This window comes from Chenopodium album, chromosome 1 (genome assembly GCF_948465745.1).
Source record: "Chenopodium album chromosome 1, dcCheAlbu1.1, whole genome shotgun sequence".
NCBI lineage: Eukaryota > Viridiplantae > Streptophyta > Magnoliopsida > Caryophyllales > Amaranthaceae > Chenopodium > Chenopodium album.
The window spans coordinates 84,400,170-84,413,817 of NC_137834.1; the positions used below are offsets into that span (position 1 = coordinate 84,400,170).

Sequence of the window (13,648 nt, forward strand, 5' to 3'; positions counted from 1 at the left end):
AAAATAGGTTCATAAAATCATTAATTGGACTCATCGCCTTTTTTCCACATATCTTCCAACATTTTCCCTTAAACTTCACCTATTCAGGGACTATTCTCTTCAACTTAATTTCAATTCAATTTAGTTCTTATGTCCTTCTCTCATAAACAATTCAGCTCAGCTCAGTAAATGAGAACATAATCTCAATTCCTTCTTAAATTAAGTTTCATGAGCGTAATTTGTTCAATAGGTGATAAAATGTTGAATTTAATTATTTAAGTGTGTGGGAAAATACGATTCTTTTTTTTTTTCAAGTGGTAAAAATTGAGGGACAAAAAAGCCTTTTATTATTATTATTTTTTTTTTCCTTTTGTTTTTTCCATAGATTAACTTTAGCCTTTTTTTTTTTTTTTCCCTTGAACTTTTACACTTCTTCCACTTTAATAATGTTAAATCTTTCCATTACAACTGAGATATAAAATCACAATTCTATGTAAGAAAATTAGGATTTAAAATCATTGGAGAAGAGATAATTAGTATCCTAAAAGCAGGGATGCCATCTCATGAGGAGCGTACCTCATATATCAATTTCAGGCTGCAAGGACCCCAAGTGCACTTAAATTACAAATGCATCTGTAATAAATTTAACTCAGATTAACTCAAATGCTCTTACATCAGCCTCTTTTAGGTATCTTCAAACTATCTTCGATTAGCTATTACTAATTACCTCGGCTAACTATAATGGCTTTCTGGACCTACAACGGAAATAGATCACCAACGGCTTCTTAAATCGTCAAAACATCATGGTAATTGTAGATGTCGCAAAGCTTCAGATATTGAAAGTAACAAAATCATGAATTGATCCTCGCAGCAAAGACTGTAGTCTCAAATAAGGGCATACCCACAGTGACAGCCTGAAGATGGGTTCTACTTGTGGTACAGGTAAAGAATACTGAAGATAAAGAAGGCAACCATCTGCAACCATTCGAAACAGGCAATCAGTTTTACTTCTAAGTATTGCCATCTAGTTTATATAGATGTAACATGTACGAAATTTTGAGGATACCGTCGAGAATGAAGCCCCATAGTAAGGAAAAGCCACTGGTAAAAATCTTTCATATTCGTCATGATTGTATGGACGTACTGGAATCTGCAATTAACAATATTTGATTTGCTTTCAGTAAATGCAGGCATGCAGCACTAACAACAACCACACTATAATGCAGCAGGAGGATGACTGAACAGAAAAGAACAATGATAATTAAAGACATTCTTTTCTGTTCATAGATAGTACTTTATTTTATTGCAGCCAAGTTATATCACTAATTAATTTACCACAAAGCTAATGGGCTATAAATTTATTAAAATAATATAAAAATGCCATACGGCCAATGGAATCATCTGATGCTTAAACTTCCATAAACATACGCGTCACAAGGCATTAGTCCAAGCCACTATCATAACAATGAAAAATTTAAGGGAAATTCTACATAATACCCCTGAGGTATTGACTATTCCACGTTGTGCCCCTCCCTTTGAAAAGTTCCACGTTATAACCTCAAGGTTCCAAAAGTGATTAAATTGTACCCCTGCCATTATCCCTCCGTTACATGTTGCCGTTAGTGGGGCCCACTTTACACCTATTTATTTTTTTTTCTCGATTTCCGTGCTAAAAAATGTCCCATTAAAGGTTTTAGAGGTCATTTTAGTCATAAAGGGTCCAAATTGAGCTCAGATTTTGCAAAAAAGTAACGTAAAAGTCCCGTTTTGTGAATTTGAATTCTCATAGTTAAATTTAAAATTCATAAAACGGGGCTTTTACGTTACTTTTTTGCAAAATTCGAGCTCAATTTGGACCCTTTATGCCTAAAGTGACCCCTAAAACCTTTAATGGGAAATTTGTTAGCACAAAAATCGAGAAAAAAAAAAATAGGTGTAAAGTGGGCCCCACTAACGGCAACATGCAACGGAGGGATAACAGTAGGGGTACAACTTAATCACTTTTGGGACTTTGAGGTTACAGCGTGGAACTTTTCAAAGGGAGGGGTACAACGTGGAATAGTCAATACCTCATGGGTATAATGTAGAATTTCCCAAAATTTAAAGCAACTCTGACTAGTAAAAAGCTTAGAAAAACTCCCCGTTATAAGAAAGGGCATATTAAATATAAAGCTGATATGGATCAGTAAAGAAGATCACCTGTTTCGCAAGAGACAAGCTTGTATAACCAAGTCTCTGATACTCAATCTTGAACTGGAAAACCCCATAAACATCTGGAACTTTGAATGATGTGTGATATAATCCCTGCTGACCAAAAATACCAATAATTGAATATACGATAAAACCAACCAAATAAAGCCAATTTAAAGTCCAACAAAGTTACGGATAATCCATGAGATTACCGTCTTATCTTTTGATAGGGTCTTTAACACATAGGGGCTCATCAAGTAGAACTGCAATTGCACATCATCAGCCACATAGGGCTCCCAGCTTGATCCAGACCACTCGTATATCTCAACAGAGTATTCCTGAAATAAAGTCAACTCTATGAGAGCCCGTTGGTTCCCTCCCAACCAGTTCAGGTATAATAACTAAAAAATTATGCATTACCAGGTCATCCTTGATGCGATAGATGGAAGGTTCATTTGTTTCCCCAAGTTTACGATGTTTAACATTGACAGCCTAAATAAAGAGCCAATATTATTACAAGTAAAAAGACAAAAACATATAAGCAAATAATCACTTCATGAGTCGTGAGTCGTGACAGAGTAAATGAATGTGGCATACCTTTAGATGACCCCTCTCATGGAATATCCATTTGCTTAACTCTGTTAAAAACTGCTCATTACCAGATTTTTCATACCTGTAGCATAGAAACCAAATCTTACACCTCCTTGACACATAAAATGTATTTAGATTTTATCTAGATTACAAGCTAGAAACAGGATGCGTTTTTACATTTACACGACCAAGACCATGTAAATAAAGGTTCAAGTGCACCTAACATGCTCTAATTCTAGCCACATCTTGAATGGTAACTATCATGATGATTGTGAGGATCATTGCAACCACAGGGAGGGGATATTATCCATCCAGTGTACAGATTACAGAACCACTGGAGTAGAAAATAAAGATGCCTGTAAATTTCGACCCCCGTGATGCATACTGAATGAATATAATGTATCATGCAAGTAGTAACCTATTACGGAAAAAAAAATTATCCTAACATACCAAAATGGTATGACAAGACCTTCATTAAACAAAGATTAAGAAAGATTATTGCATATTAAGAAAGATTATTGCATATTAAGAACAGGAGAGCGCCAAAATTGCATTTCCATTCCCTCTTCTGATGAGATTATTGCATATTATACAAAGAAAGAGAACTGACGTATCCAATTGACACTTCTTGTGACAGCTAAACTAAAAAAAAAAAACACCAGAAGAAAAGAGAGAGGAAATATTGCAGAAAGAATTTTACTGTTTTGTTTGGCTGCCACTAGCAAGTCACCAACACTAATGTACGAGTATTTCTTGATCTCATGCACATACACAAGCACTTTACTCTAAGATTTCTTAATATAAAAAATCGAACATTTTCCTCTTCTTTTTTGCTGCTTATATCATCAATGCTACAAGCCTACAACCACTGCTCCATTAGCGCCCACTACACATATCCCAGTGACCCTTCAACAATTACAAGCAGCGGCTACCTTATATTGGACAACAATAAGTCAACAACAATAAACCTTAGTCCTAAAATGATTTGGGGTCGGCTAACATGAATAATCTTAAGGAACCGTCTGTAAAGGAAAAGTTAACAAATATTCTGGCTAATATATAGTGGACATTCTTTCAATTTCCTGTTTAATCATTAACGCCTCAACAAAGACGGTGACTTAAAGAAAAATATGGACTCAACAAGCAGTCAAGGCACCAAGCAACAAGTATTTGAGCAGGACTTACTTAAATGAAGTCCCAGCTTTTTGGACATTTGACCTGAGAAACCTGTATCACCCAAAAATAAAAATAATAAAATAATAATAATAATACATACAAGGGATTATATATATATAGAAGATCCTCAATGGAGAAACCACATACCGGTCACTAAACATATCCAAAGAGCCAGAAATCAGAACTCGAGCATTGTTTCTAGCCTGCAAGTTTGCATCAACAAGACAACATCATGTAAATGTCGCTGACTGCAATATACTCCCTCCGTTTCTTATTTCTTGCAACATTTGCCATTTTGGGGTGGTTCACATTTCTTGCAACAAACTCATATTTTTCTTTATTTGGAAACTTTTTGCTGTCAAAATGACCAATTTACCCTTACTAAAAAAATGTTAACACATAATGCTACACATAATTGCAAGATTTGCAACCCATTATAATCCTAATCTAAATTACTTATCTATGAAATCACACCCAAAAATCAGACTCATTATCTTCCTCTCTCCTCCTCCATCTCTCATTATCATCTTCTTCATGCATCTCTCATAATCAAATCACTAGTTTGGTGGATTTTCTTCAACTCTGATTGTTAGTGGCTTTGGTGGGTCATCAGTGGTGTCGGGTTTGGTTGTTCATCGGGTTTGGTGGTTCACCGTTCTTAGTGAATTTGGTGGTTTGTCGGGATTGGTGGTTTTTAGCTTTTTGGTGGGTCGTCGGTGGTTTGTGCTGGCTGGGTTCGGTGGTTTCGTTGGTGGTTTTGGTGGTGTCGGTGGGTTTGTTGGTCGTGGACTCGTGGTTGTGGTATTGGTGGTTTCGCAGGGACTCGTAGGTTTGGGGCGTGCATCTGGGTGGTTTTGGTGGTACTAGAGCTAGTGGTTTAGTTGGTGTTGGTGTTGGTGGTGTCGGTGGGTCTAGATCCGGTGGTCGTTGGTTTCGCAGGGGTAGAGGGGTAGTTTTGATGGTTTCGTGGGTTTGGTGGCACGGGTCTGGGTCGGTGGTTTGGGTGATGGTTGTGGGTGGCGTGCGTTCATCGGTGGTGGTGCTTGACTTCGGTTGCTTAATTGCTTTTTTAGTTGGATAAATTATTTACCCTCTCTCCTCCTTAATTACATCATTTACATGCCCTTATTTTTTATTAAGTATGCTTAAAAAGTTTTGACTGGGGAACCGCGCTACCCCCTTTGTTGCAAGAAATAAGAAACGGAGGGAGTATATTAGCTGCGGAAGATGTCAGGGAATGAATTATAGTAAAAGCAACTAAAATCACTAGACACATTATGCATAAAACAAATAGTGGAACAATCACATGAATGCATAATGCACCTACTAGTTATAAACTGATATGCATCACATATAGTCATATAGATATCTAGGGTCGGGTCGGTTAATGAGCTGTGCAATCTCACAGGGTCCATAAGTTGGTTTTGGTTGGGGCCTCCATATAGATAGGATATATACACTTTGTCAAGCCAAAAATCAGTTAGTTGTGGTTTAGTGGTAAGGTACAAACTCTTCCTCAATGAAAATCGCTGGCTCGATTCTCTCCCAAACCCCATTTTTCAACTGCCTTTATAAATAGTGATTAATGTTTGGAGAACTATTTTTGGTTTTTGGCTACTAGATTTTGCTTTTGGCTCATATTCATGATGCAATAATGCATGATTATCTACATCATTCTTTATCAGTTAACACTTTTTTTTTTATTAGAACATCTGCATCTGATTGGGTAATATTAATGAATGGTGTTTTTTACTTCCAATAGCATATAATATGGTAATTTCAGTGTATCGTTTAGTTAATTTCACATATAAGCATAATTGTATAGCTACTTCATATTGCTAACAAGTAATTTGATGAAACTTTTGCATTTTATGCCGTATCTTCATTTTTATTAAACATGACATTGAAGGTTGAGCGTATATTATTTAAATTGCACATATGATAATTGAGCCAGCTCTGTAGTTAATAGAAAGATAGCAGCATATTAGTGGTCAAATTGATAGCCTTGGGTATAAAGTTGAAAGCAAGTACCAGAACATATAATTGAGCCATCCATATAGATAATTGAAAGATAACTAGGATATTTTATACTATTGGCCACCAAATGTACACACTAGTGAATGGTTTAACACTTTAACCTTAACAAGAGCATCATAAAAGAAGCATCACCAAAGGCTAAGTTACATAGTTAAAAAGCAGAGCTGCAGATATTGAGTAATGCAGTATTCAAGAATTAAACACTATCGCATGCCATAACCAATAAAGCATATTCATGACCATGACCCTTCTACTTCAGTAATTTCTGGTCCATAACCCAGATTAAAGGGCTTGAGATTATAAAATAAAAAAAAAATTAATTAAAAAAGGTTCAGGCTAGTAAGTACGAATTATGATTTATCAGAGAAAATCCACATCAATCCAACCAATAAAATAAGTTCTAAATAGGACTAAGAGGTCATAATAGCATATTTACTACTGTAGCGTATTGTTTTCAGATGCAATGCAAACATGAAGAGAAATTGAAAGTGAAACCTGGACAACTGAAACCAGGGAGATGGAAGTCCCAGTCAAAGCTGGAGGTTTTGAAAGCTTGTGGTTTGGATTAGCAGAATATGCTGCCGGAGAAGCTGAGAGAACCTTCAATGCCTGATTTAAGAGTTAAACTTGTCAGAAACATGATGAAACATCACATCTTAGCTCTTAAATTTCAACAGTGAACCACAACAAAAAGATAGAATCACTTACCAGACTACTAGCAGCATTTACTGAGTGCGCAATCCCCCTAAATAGCACAGGAGCCTAATAAATAACACCCAATAACATTTAGATATGTTATCAAGAAAAGAAAATTGAATCGGAAACTGAATAATGGAATAACCAATGAACTACATGTAGTCATCAAGAAAAGAAAACTGAATCGGAAACTGACCTCAATTTTCTTTTTCCCAAGAATCACATCGGATTTGATGATATTATCACTGGCAATTAGTGTATGATCACCTTCAATTTCAGATACTGAATAGCTGGTATGATCTACAACAACAGCTGCCGTATCCTATGCCAATTAAATGTTAAAAGCCGAAACGAACAGGACAATATGATCAGTTTAGTCCATATTAATCCAAGCTAATCCGTATCACAAAACTCCAACTATAGATGAGCTGTAAAACCAGAGCCATGCTTACCGTAGTTACCAAACATATATCAAGATTTTATGTTTCTCTAACCTCAAACAATTTCTCAATATATCCAATGCTTAATTACCAAATTGAACAGAAATTTAGTCTTGTGAATTACGCTTAAACAAATTTTGAGAAAGAACCAATCTCTTTAAAGTATGCACAATGCATCACAAACAATTACAGAAGATATCCAACTTCTATGCATAAATTCGAAAAATGAACGAAAATCGAGATATCTTATGCTGCAGAAACACTTACATCCTCAAAATCAATACCACACTCTGAAGCAACATTACGGATAAAATCAGATGCATTGGCATTAGCAGCAACAATCAAATCATGTCCAGAATCAACAAAATCCAACACATCATTCAACTTCAACGATCCTTCTCCAATACCTTCCACAACAAATAACAGTCAAAAATCAAACTTCCATAGCTCAAAAAAACCAATTCATCAACGGCACAACCGATTGTACAATGCACAAATAGAAATTCATGCGAAAACAATTGAATCAATCAAAATGAGAGAAGTTAGAGAAAAGCTATACTTACTATCAGAAGAAGGAGAGAAGAGAATGAGGCCGTCGTACAAGTAATGACCATAACGTTGAAGAGCGATTTTGCGGTCATCTGAAAGCTTGAAATCCAGGTTATAACCACGAGATTGCAGAGAATTGAAGTAAATTGAGTGAGAAGATTTGTAAGATGCATCGTCTAGAATGACGAGGATCTTTCGATCGGTCGGCTTGACTGGATCGAAGGCGGTTGAGAGTGAGAAGAGGAGAGAGAAAATGGCGAAGATGCAGAGGATTTTCGCCATTGTTAGGGTTTTAAGTTTTGATTACATGCGCAGAGATCTGGAAAAAGAGAGGTTTTGGTTAAGTTGGAATAGAGAGCTTGACCGAGTTTGTGCTGGTCGTCTTCTCGGAGTGTAACTACCTAGCCCACTTACTGGCTTGAAGATTAGTGATTAGAATGAGGATTTATTCTCTTTGCCTCTTCAACTTATACGAAGTATGAAGTATTTGTTACGGAACACTGTATAAAATTTTAAAAAATCACTTGATTGTGAATGACTTTGATATGCTCGTACCGATAGATACAGCAATTTAATAATTTATACTATATCTCTTTACATAGTATAATGAAGATTCGTATTTATAATTTGATTGAGAAAGTAGACGCTAAAATTTAGAATCATACTTCGTATTAGGCATTAGCATTCAAAATGTGTTATCAGATTAAGGGATAGTTCAAGTAGTTAGAGTTTCCCTCCCAAAAGCCATTTTGGCTCTCTAAAAACCCAAAAAAAAAAAAAAAAAATCAAAATGTGTTATTATTACTCCATATATTATTTGTATGAAACAATAACTACACATTTTGATTGATATAAAGCATTTTTGTTTAGGTTAAGTTGTTTTTTCTCCTATAGTAAAAAACAATACAAACTTCACAAAGTTGTTTAATAAATTTTGGCCTTGTTGGCCAATCAATTCAATTTGTGTACAAGAGGAGCATTTTACATTTTGTAGCTACTAGCTAGAATGGTCTCGTGGATATTTGCAAGCACCTCTAAACTCGTGTGGTATAATTCTAGCAAAAAAAAAGTGTAATCCTTAAGTCGACAATGCTAACATGACCTAGCTCTTAGGAGCAGCAAATTCTTCGGAGAAAAGATGGATCACTCCTTGTCAACTGCTGAACTAAGAGCAACTTCCTCCCTTAAACTAGCTAGCCTAGCCCTTTCACGGTCCTGCTTAAATACACAATACAACGGTGAATAAAACAAGCAGCATAAACCAAATGGAACTGCCATCATTGTAAGAAGCCCACGGGACAAGGCATAGGCCTCCTGGGTTGACCCTCCACCGGGATGGACAGATTTTGGATCGTACCCATATATCTTCTCCGAGAGTATTCCAACCAGTGGTGCAGCAAAGGAAGAGAAGGAGCCCTCAAATGCACGATCAAAAGAATATATCATTGTCCTGTGCTTAGCAGGCACCACTTGAGAGAACATGGGTGCATTTGCAGCAGCTCCATTCCAGCTGATGATCAGGCCCATGAAGAATAGAGTGGTTCCATAAATATACCAACTGTTCACAGACTGAGGAATCACTGTGAGGAGGAACCATGAGAATGGGATGCCCATGGATGCACTGAATTGAGCGCACATTATTCTGCCCGAATAGGGATAGAAACGTGTAATCCGGTCAGCAATCATCCCACCAAGGAGGGCACCACTTGCAGTTCCAAAAGCAAAGAGACTAAGGAGCCCTGCTGAAGAATTATGATCAAACCCTGGAGGCAACAGATACAGATAAAGTCCTAGTTAGCTGCAGGTTCATCAGAACTAGTGCTTGATTTTCCAGGGAAGTGGAAATTGGTAAGAGTCATTTAGTAAGCAAAAACAAAGGTGACACGGATAGAATCATAGAATAGTGAAGTAATTGAAGGAAATATGCAAGATACTTCATATATACTTTCTACTATTATCCTATGAATCAAAACCTTTGTTTTAAATTGTTGATAGATGTCATTAATAACATCAGGGATCCATCACGTAATTAGATTACATTATGGAGCTCTTAAAACATACTCACCAATCAATTCGAACCACATGGTAAAAAATACCATGGCTGTCCATGGAAGTGAACCCATCAGGCCCTGCAAAACAATAACCCGAAATGTTTGAACCTTCATAACAGCTTTCATTGCTATCAGTGACTCATTCCAAACGGATTTTGAACTTCCACCATATTTAACAATCAGAGCACTCCTGCAATAATTGAAACAGATATGGACCTCAAAGAATTCCGACATGGAAGTTTATGAAGATAATATGTGCTAGTAATATACCACAAAAGAATATGTCTCCTTGTACATTACAAGTTCAAGTATAATTATAAAACTATATTTTCATTCACGCCTACTGTACCCCCAGACGGCCAGACTTAATAAAACAAATCTAGAGGCCTCATCATGGCACAAAGTCATTCAAGTACAACAGAAATGACACCAAAAATATTTTTTTGTTTTAAAAAATAATGTTACATTGATGGAACACCGGTGATTAGGATTTAGCAAGGCATCAATGATAATAGTGACAATTCAAGAGAGTAATATTTACCTATCAGAAGCTTCGGAAGAGGAAATCTTTCTTGGGTCTTCAACAAACAGGAAAACAAGTAAGCCAATCGTCATACTCAGACAAGCCATCATGATAAAAGCGACTCTCCAGCCAGCTACACCCCAGAATTCGTGACCAGCCATGACTGTTGCCACAACACCACCTCCAATTCCACCAAAACTACCAACAAAGCTAAGCAACCCAAAACCAGTCCCTCTTACACCTTCTAGGTAGCTGTCAGCTATGAACGATTGGAGTGCTGGTATCACAATTGCTAGACCAAAACCATTGACAGCCCTCCAGAAAGCAACTTGCATAAATTGCTGGCTTACACCCACAGCTGCAGTTGATACTGCCCAAAAGAGAGTTCCCATTGCAAGTATTGTTGGACGGTCATAGTTGATGACAAGTATCCCAGCCAAAGGAGATGCCAATCCTCGCACAAAGTTTCTGACAAATGTCAGATACCCCAGATCAGCAGGTCCAACATTAAAAGCTTGACTAACTTCAGTGTACACAGACGGGAGTAGATTTTCATCTGCCTTTTCCATTACAGCGGCCATATTGATGAGAATTAGGGACAGAGATATCCCAAAGATCTTCCTTGCTCTGCAAATGCAATCCAATTCCAAAATGTCACACAAGTCAAGACAAGAAAAGAAGGAAAACCGAAAAACCTTAAGACTACAAAGAGGCAATGGGTATAACTGTCACAACACAACTGCACAACAGCTAAGAACCAGCCACGGAGAGGATGAAAAATGCTACATGTTTCAGCCTACCAATGACAGGAACTCAACGGCCATGTTTGCTTAAATAAGATAACATTTTCTAATTTGCTTATATTATCTTAGAAGAACAGCTAAATCGACTCTAAAAATTGTTAATGAACGGAAATTTACTACAATACTTTGTATATTATATTGCTAATTTCTCAACCAAGCAACAAGCATAGGATAGATACCAATGGCTGGTCCTGCAGCATCAGAGAATTGTGCTAAATAGTACTGCACATCCTCTACAACAAACAAGCTTACTGTAAAGCATTAGCAATATAAATGTTACAAATTGAGGTATTATATTGCCTTCAGCTCGTAAATCCAAGCTCATAATATAGCAGTTAAGAGGCTCAGAACCAAGCCAATATAGGCCAAACTCAACCTCGCGATTTAGTCACCCCTATAAGCCTAAAAACCCAACATTAGTGTATACTGAGTTTGCATTGTAGAACCTCAATCTAGACATCATTATCACAATTTCCCAATCCCTCTGAAATTGATATACACCTAACATGGCATTACAAAAAGAACATTTTAAAAATTTGTTTCATTTCTATCCATTCCCATTTCCGATCATTCAGCCAAAAGAAATTCAACAATCCACTACTTATAGATAAGAAATTTGACAACTTTTTTGGACATTCTAAAATAGTATATGCAACTATTAATTCCGGACATAGATACCAGTTATCAAGCATATTCATGCTGTTACATGTCTAGTGTTTAAGTAATACCTACCAATCTAGTATTGACATACAGTACTATAAAGTTACTTTTTTTACACATCATCATGTGCATCACACTAAACATGTTTCCCTACATAATCTATCAGAAAGGCTAATCTAAAACACTGATAACTGTATCACGATTTTCCCAATGCCGGATCAATAAACTACAATTAATTGAAAAGGGGTTTTTTTTTTTTTAGTTGCCATACCAGCAGTCTATTCAGAACCCTACTGTCATACGTACTAACGTACAACAAGTAACGTGAAAACTAAATCTAGACAGGAAGGAAAATCAAACGATTCGATAAATAACAGCAAATATAATAGAGAGATTACATAAGAATATGAAAAAACTGAGAGGATATTAGATTTGAACTTACTTCATGGTGCCCAAATAGGGAAATGGAAATGGTGATGAAGAAACGATATGAAAAGGGGATCTAAACCGTTCTTTGAAGACCCAAAACTCAGTCGTTTTGAGGTCTCAACATGATATTTGAGTACATATAATAATCATCCATTAGATTTGAATTTTTGGGGGAAAAGTAACAAGATTTGTGGCACTTTTTATTAAAAAAAAAAAATTGGGTTTTTGTACTACTTCATGATTGAAACTAAAGGAGTGATTGTGAAGAGTATATTTTCTGGGATAATTTGATGGAAATTGAGAAAAGTCGTCGGAGTGGGAGGGGTTGAAACGTTGAATTGAATATCGTTATTAGTCGTTGTCCACTTGTCCCGGTAAGCGCGCTATTTGGGAGTTTATCGATGAACGCTAGTTGCTTGTCTTTATTTGATGAAAGAAATTACGGAGTACAAATCAAAGTTGAGCATTGGTCGGACCGTGCAAGCCCGTATTTGGTGCTTCAAGTGGGCTAACAAAATGAATTTTGCATACAGCCATAGATTGATCACAGAATCAATTAGAGCTGTCAAAAGTTAACTTGACCTGAAATATCGACTCAAACTCGATTATTAATCGATTCATCTGAACCCGAAAAAATGGTGACCCAAACTCGTCCTGACCTGACCTGAAATCAAACCCTACATCTGAGTTGACCCGAGTATGTGAGACCCGAACTCGAACATGAAGTGCCCTAAATATGACCCGACCCGAATATAACTCGTAAATTATTGACCTGAACTGAACTCGACTTGAACCGAAATTGACCTAAACCCTTTTTAACCCGTCAAAACCCGAATTTAACCCGACTTGTCACTAACCTGACCTGAATTCAACACCAACCGTTCCTAGCCTGACCCGAATTTAACCCAACATGTTACAAACCCGACCCAAAATCAACCCGGCTTGTTATTGACCTTACCCAAATTCAACCCGACTTGTTATTGACCCGACCCGAATTTTACCAGACTAATTACTAACCCGGCCCAAAAATTTAACCCGATCTGTTACTAACCCGACTCGAAATCAACACGACTTGTTACTAACCTAAACTAAATTCAACCCAAATTGTTCCTAACCCGATTTCAAATCACCTTAAATGCAATTTAGACAACCTTATTATTGTTGATCAAAGCATTTTGTCTAGGGAGACCAAGTCGGTCCAGGTCAGCAAAAGAAAGGAACATCATCCTCAAATTAAGGGTTAAATATATTATATATTTGTTGTATGGTCAAAGAAGATAATTATCTTCCTAAATTATAAACTATAATTCCCTAGTATATTGTCATATATATTATAGTCAAAGGAAATAATTAGCTTGATAAAAATGATAATTGAATATTTATAGTTAGTTAAACCCAAATATGACCTGACTTGGAAATGACCCGGCCTGATTGTAACCTGCAAATTATTGACTTGAACATAACCCGACTTGACTCCGAGAATGACCCGACCAGGAAATGACTCAACCTGATTATAACTCGCAA

General features: G+C 36.6%; 2 protein-coding genes across 2 annotated transcripts; both read right to left on the minus strand.

Moving 5' to 3' along the window:
* Nucleotides 1-473: 473 nt before the first annotated feature.
* Nucleotides 474-8,139, minus strand: LOC145559476 (dolichyl-diphosphooligosaccharide--protein glycosyltransferase 48 kDa subunit-like). Its single transcript, XM_081620904.1, has 13 exons — nt 7,673-8,139; nt 7,377-7,516; nt 6,866-6,991; nt 6,682-6,735; nt 6,469-6,582; nt 4,084-4,139; nt 3,946-3,987; nt 2,767-2,842; nt 2,590-2,661; nt 2,382-2,507; nt 2,179-2,283; nt 1,046-1,129; nt 474-954 (listed from the first exon to the last, which is right to left on the minus strand). The coding sequence occupies exons 1-13, from the start codon at nt 7,938-7,940 to the stop codon at nt 907-909; spliced, it is 1,311 nt and encodes a 436-aa protein (XP_081477030.1). The 5' UTR covers nt 7,941-8,139; the 3' UTR covers nt 474-906.
* A 403-nt stretch (nt 8,140-8,542) lies between these two features.
* On the minus strand, nt 8,543-12,688 carry LOC145623823 (uncharacterized). The gene is made up of 4 exons (XM_081676701.1): nt 12,138-12,688; nt 10,251-10,859; nt 9,724-9,899; nt 8,543-9,421 (listed from the first exon to the last, which is right to left on the minus strand). The coding sequence occupies exons 1-4, from the start codon at nt 12,140-12,142 to the stop codon at nt 8,802-8,804; spliced, it is 1,410 nt and encodes a 469-aa protein (XP_081532827.1). The 5' UTR covers nt 12,143-12,688; the 3' UTR covers nt 8,543-8,801.
* Nucleotides 12,689-13,648: the final 960 nt, after the last annotated feature.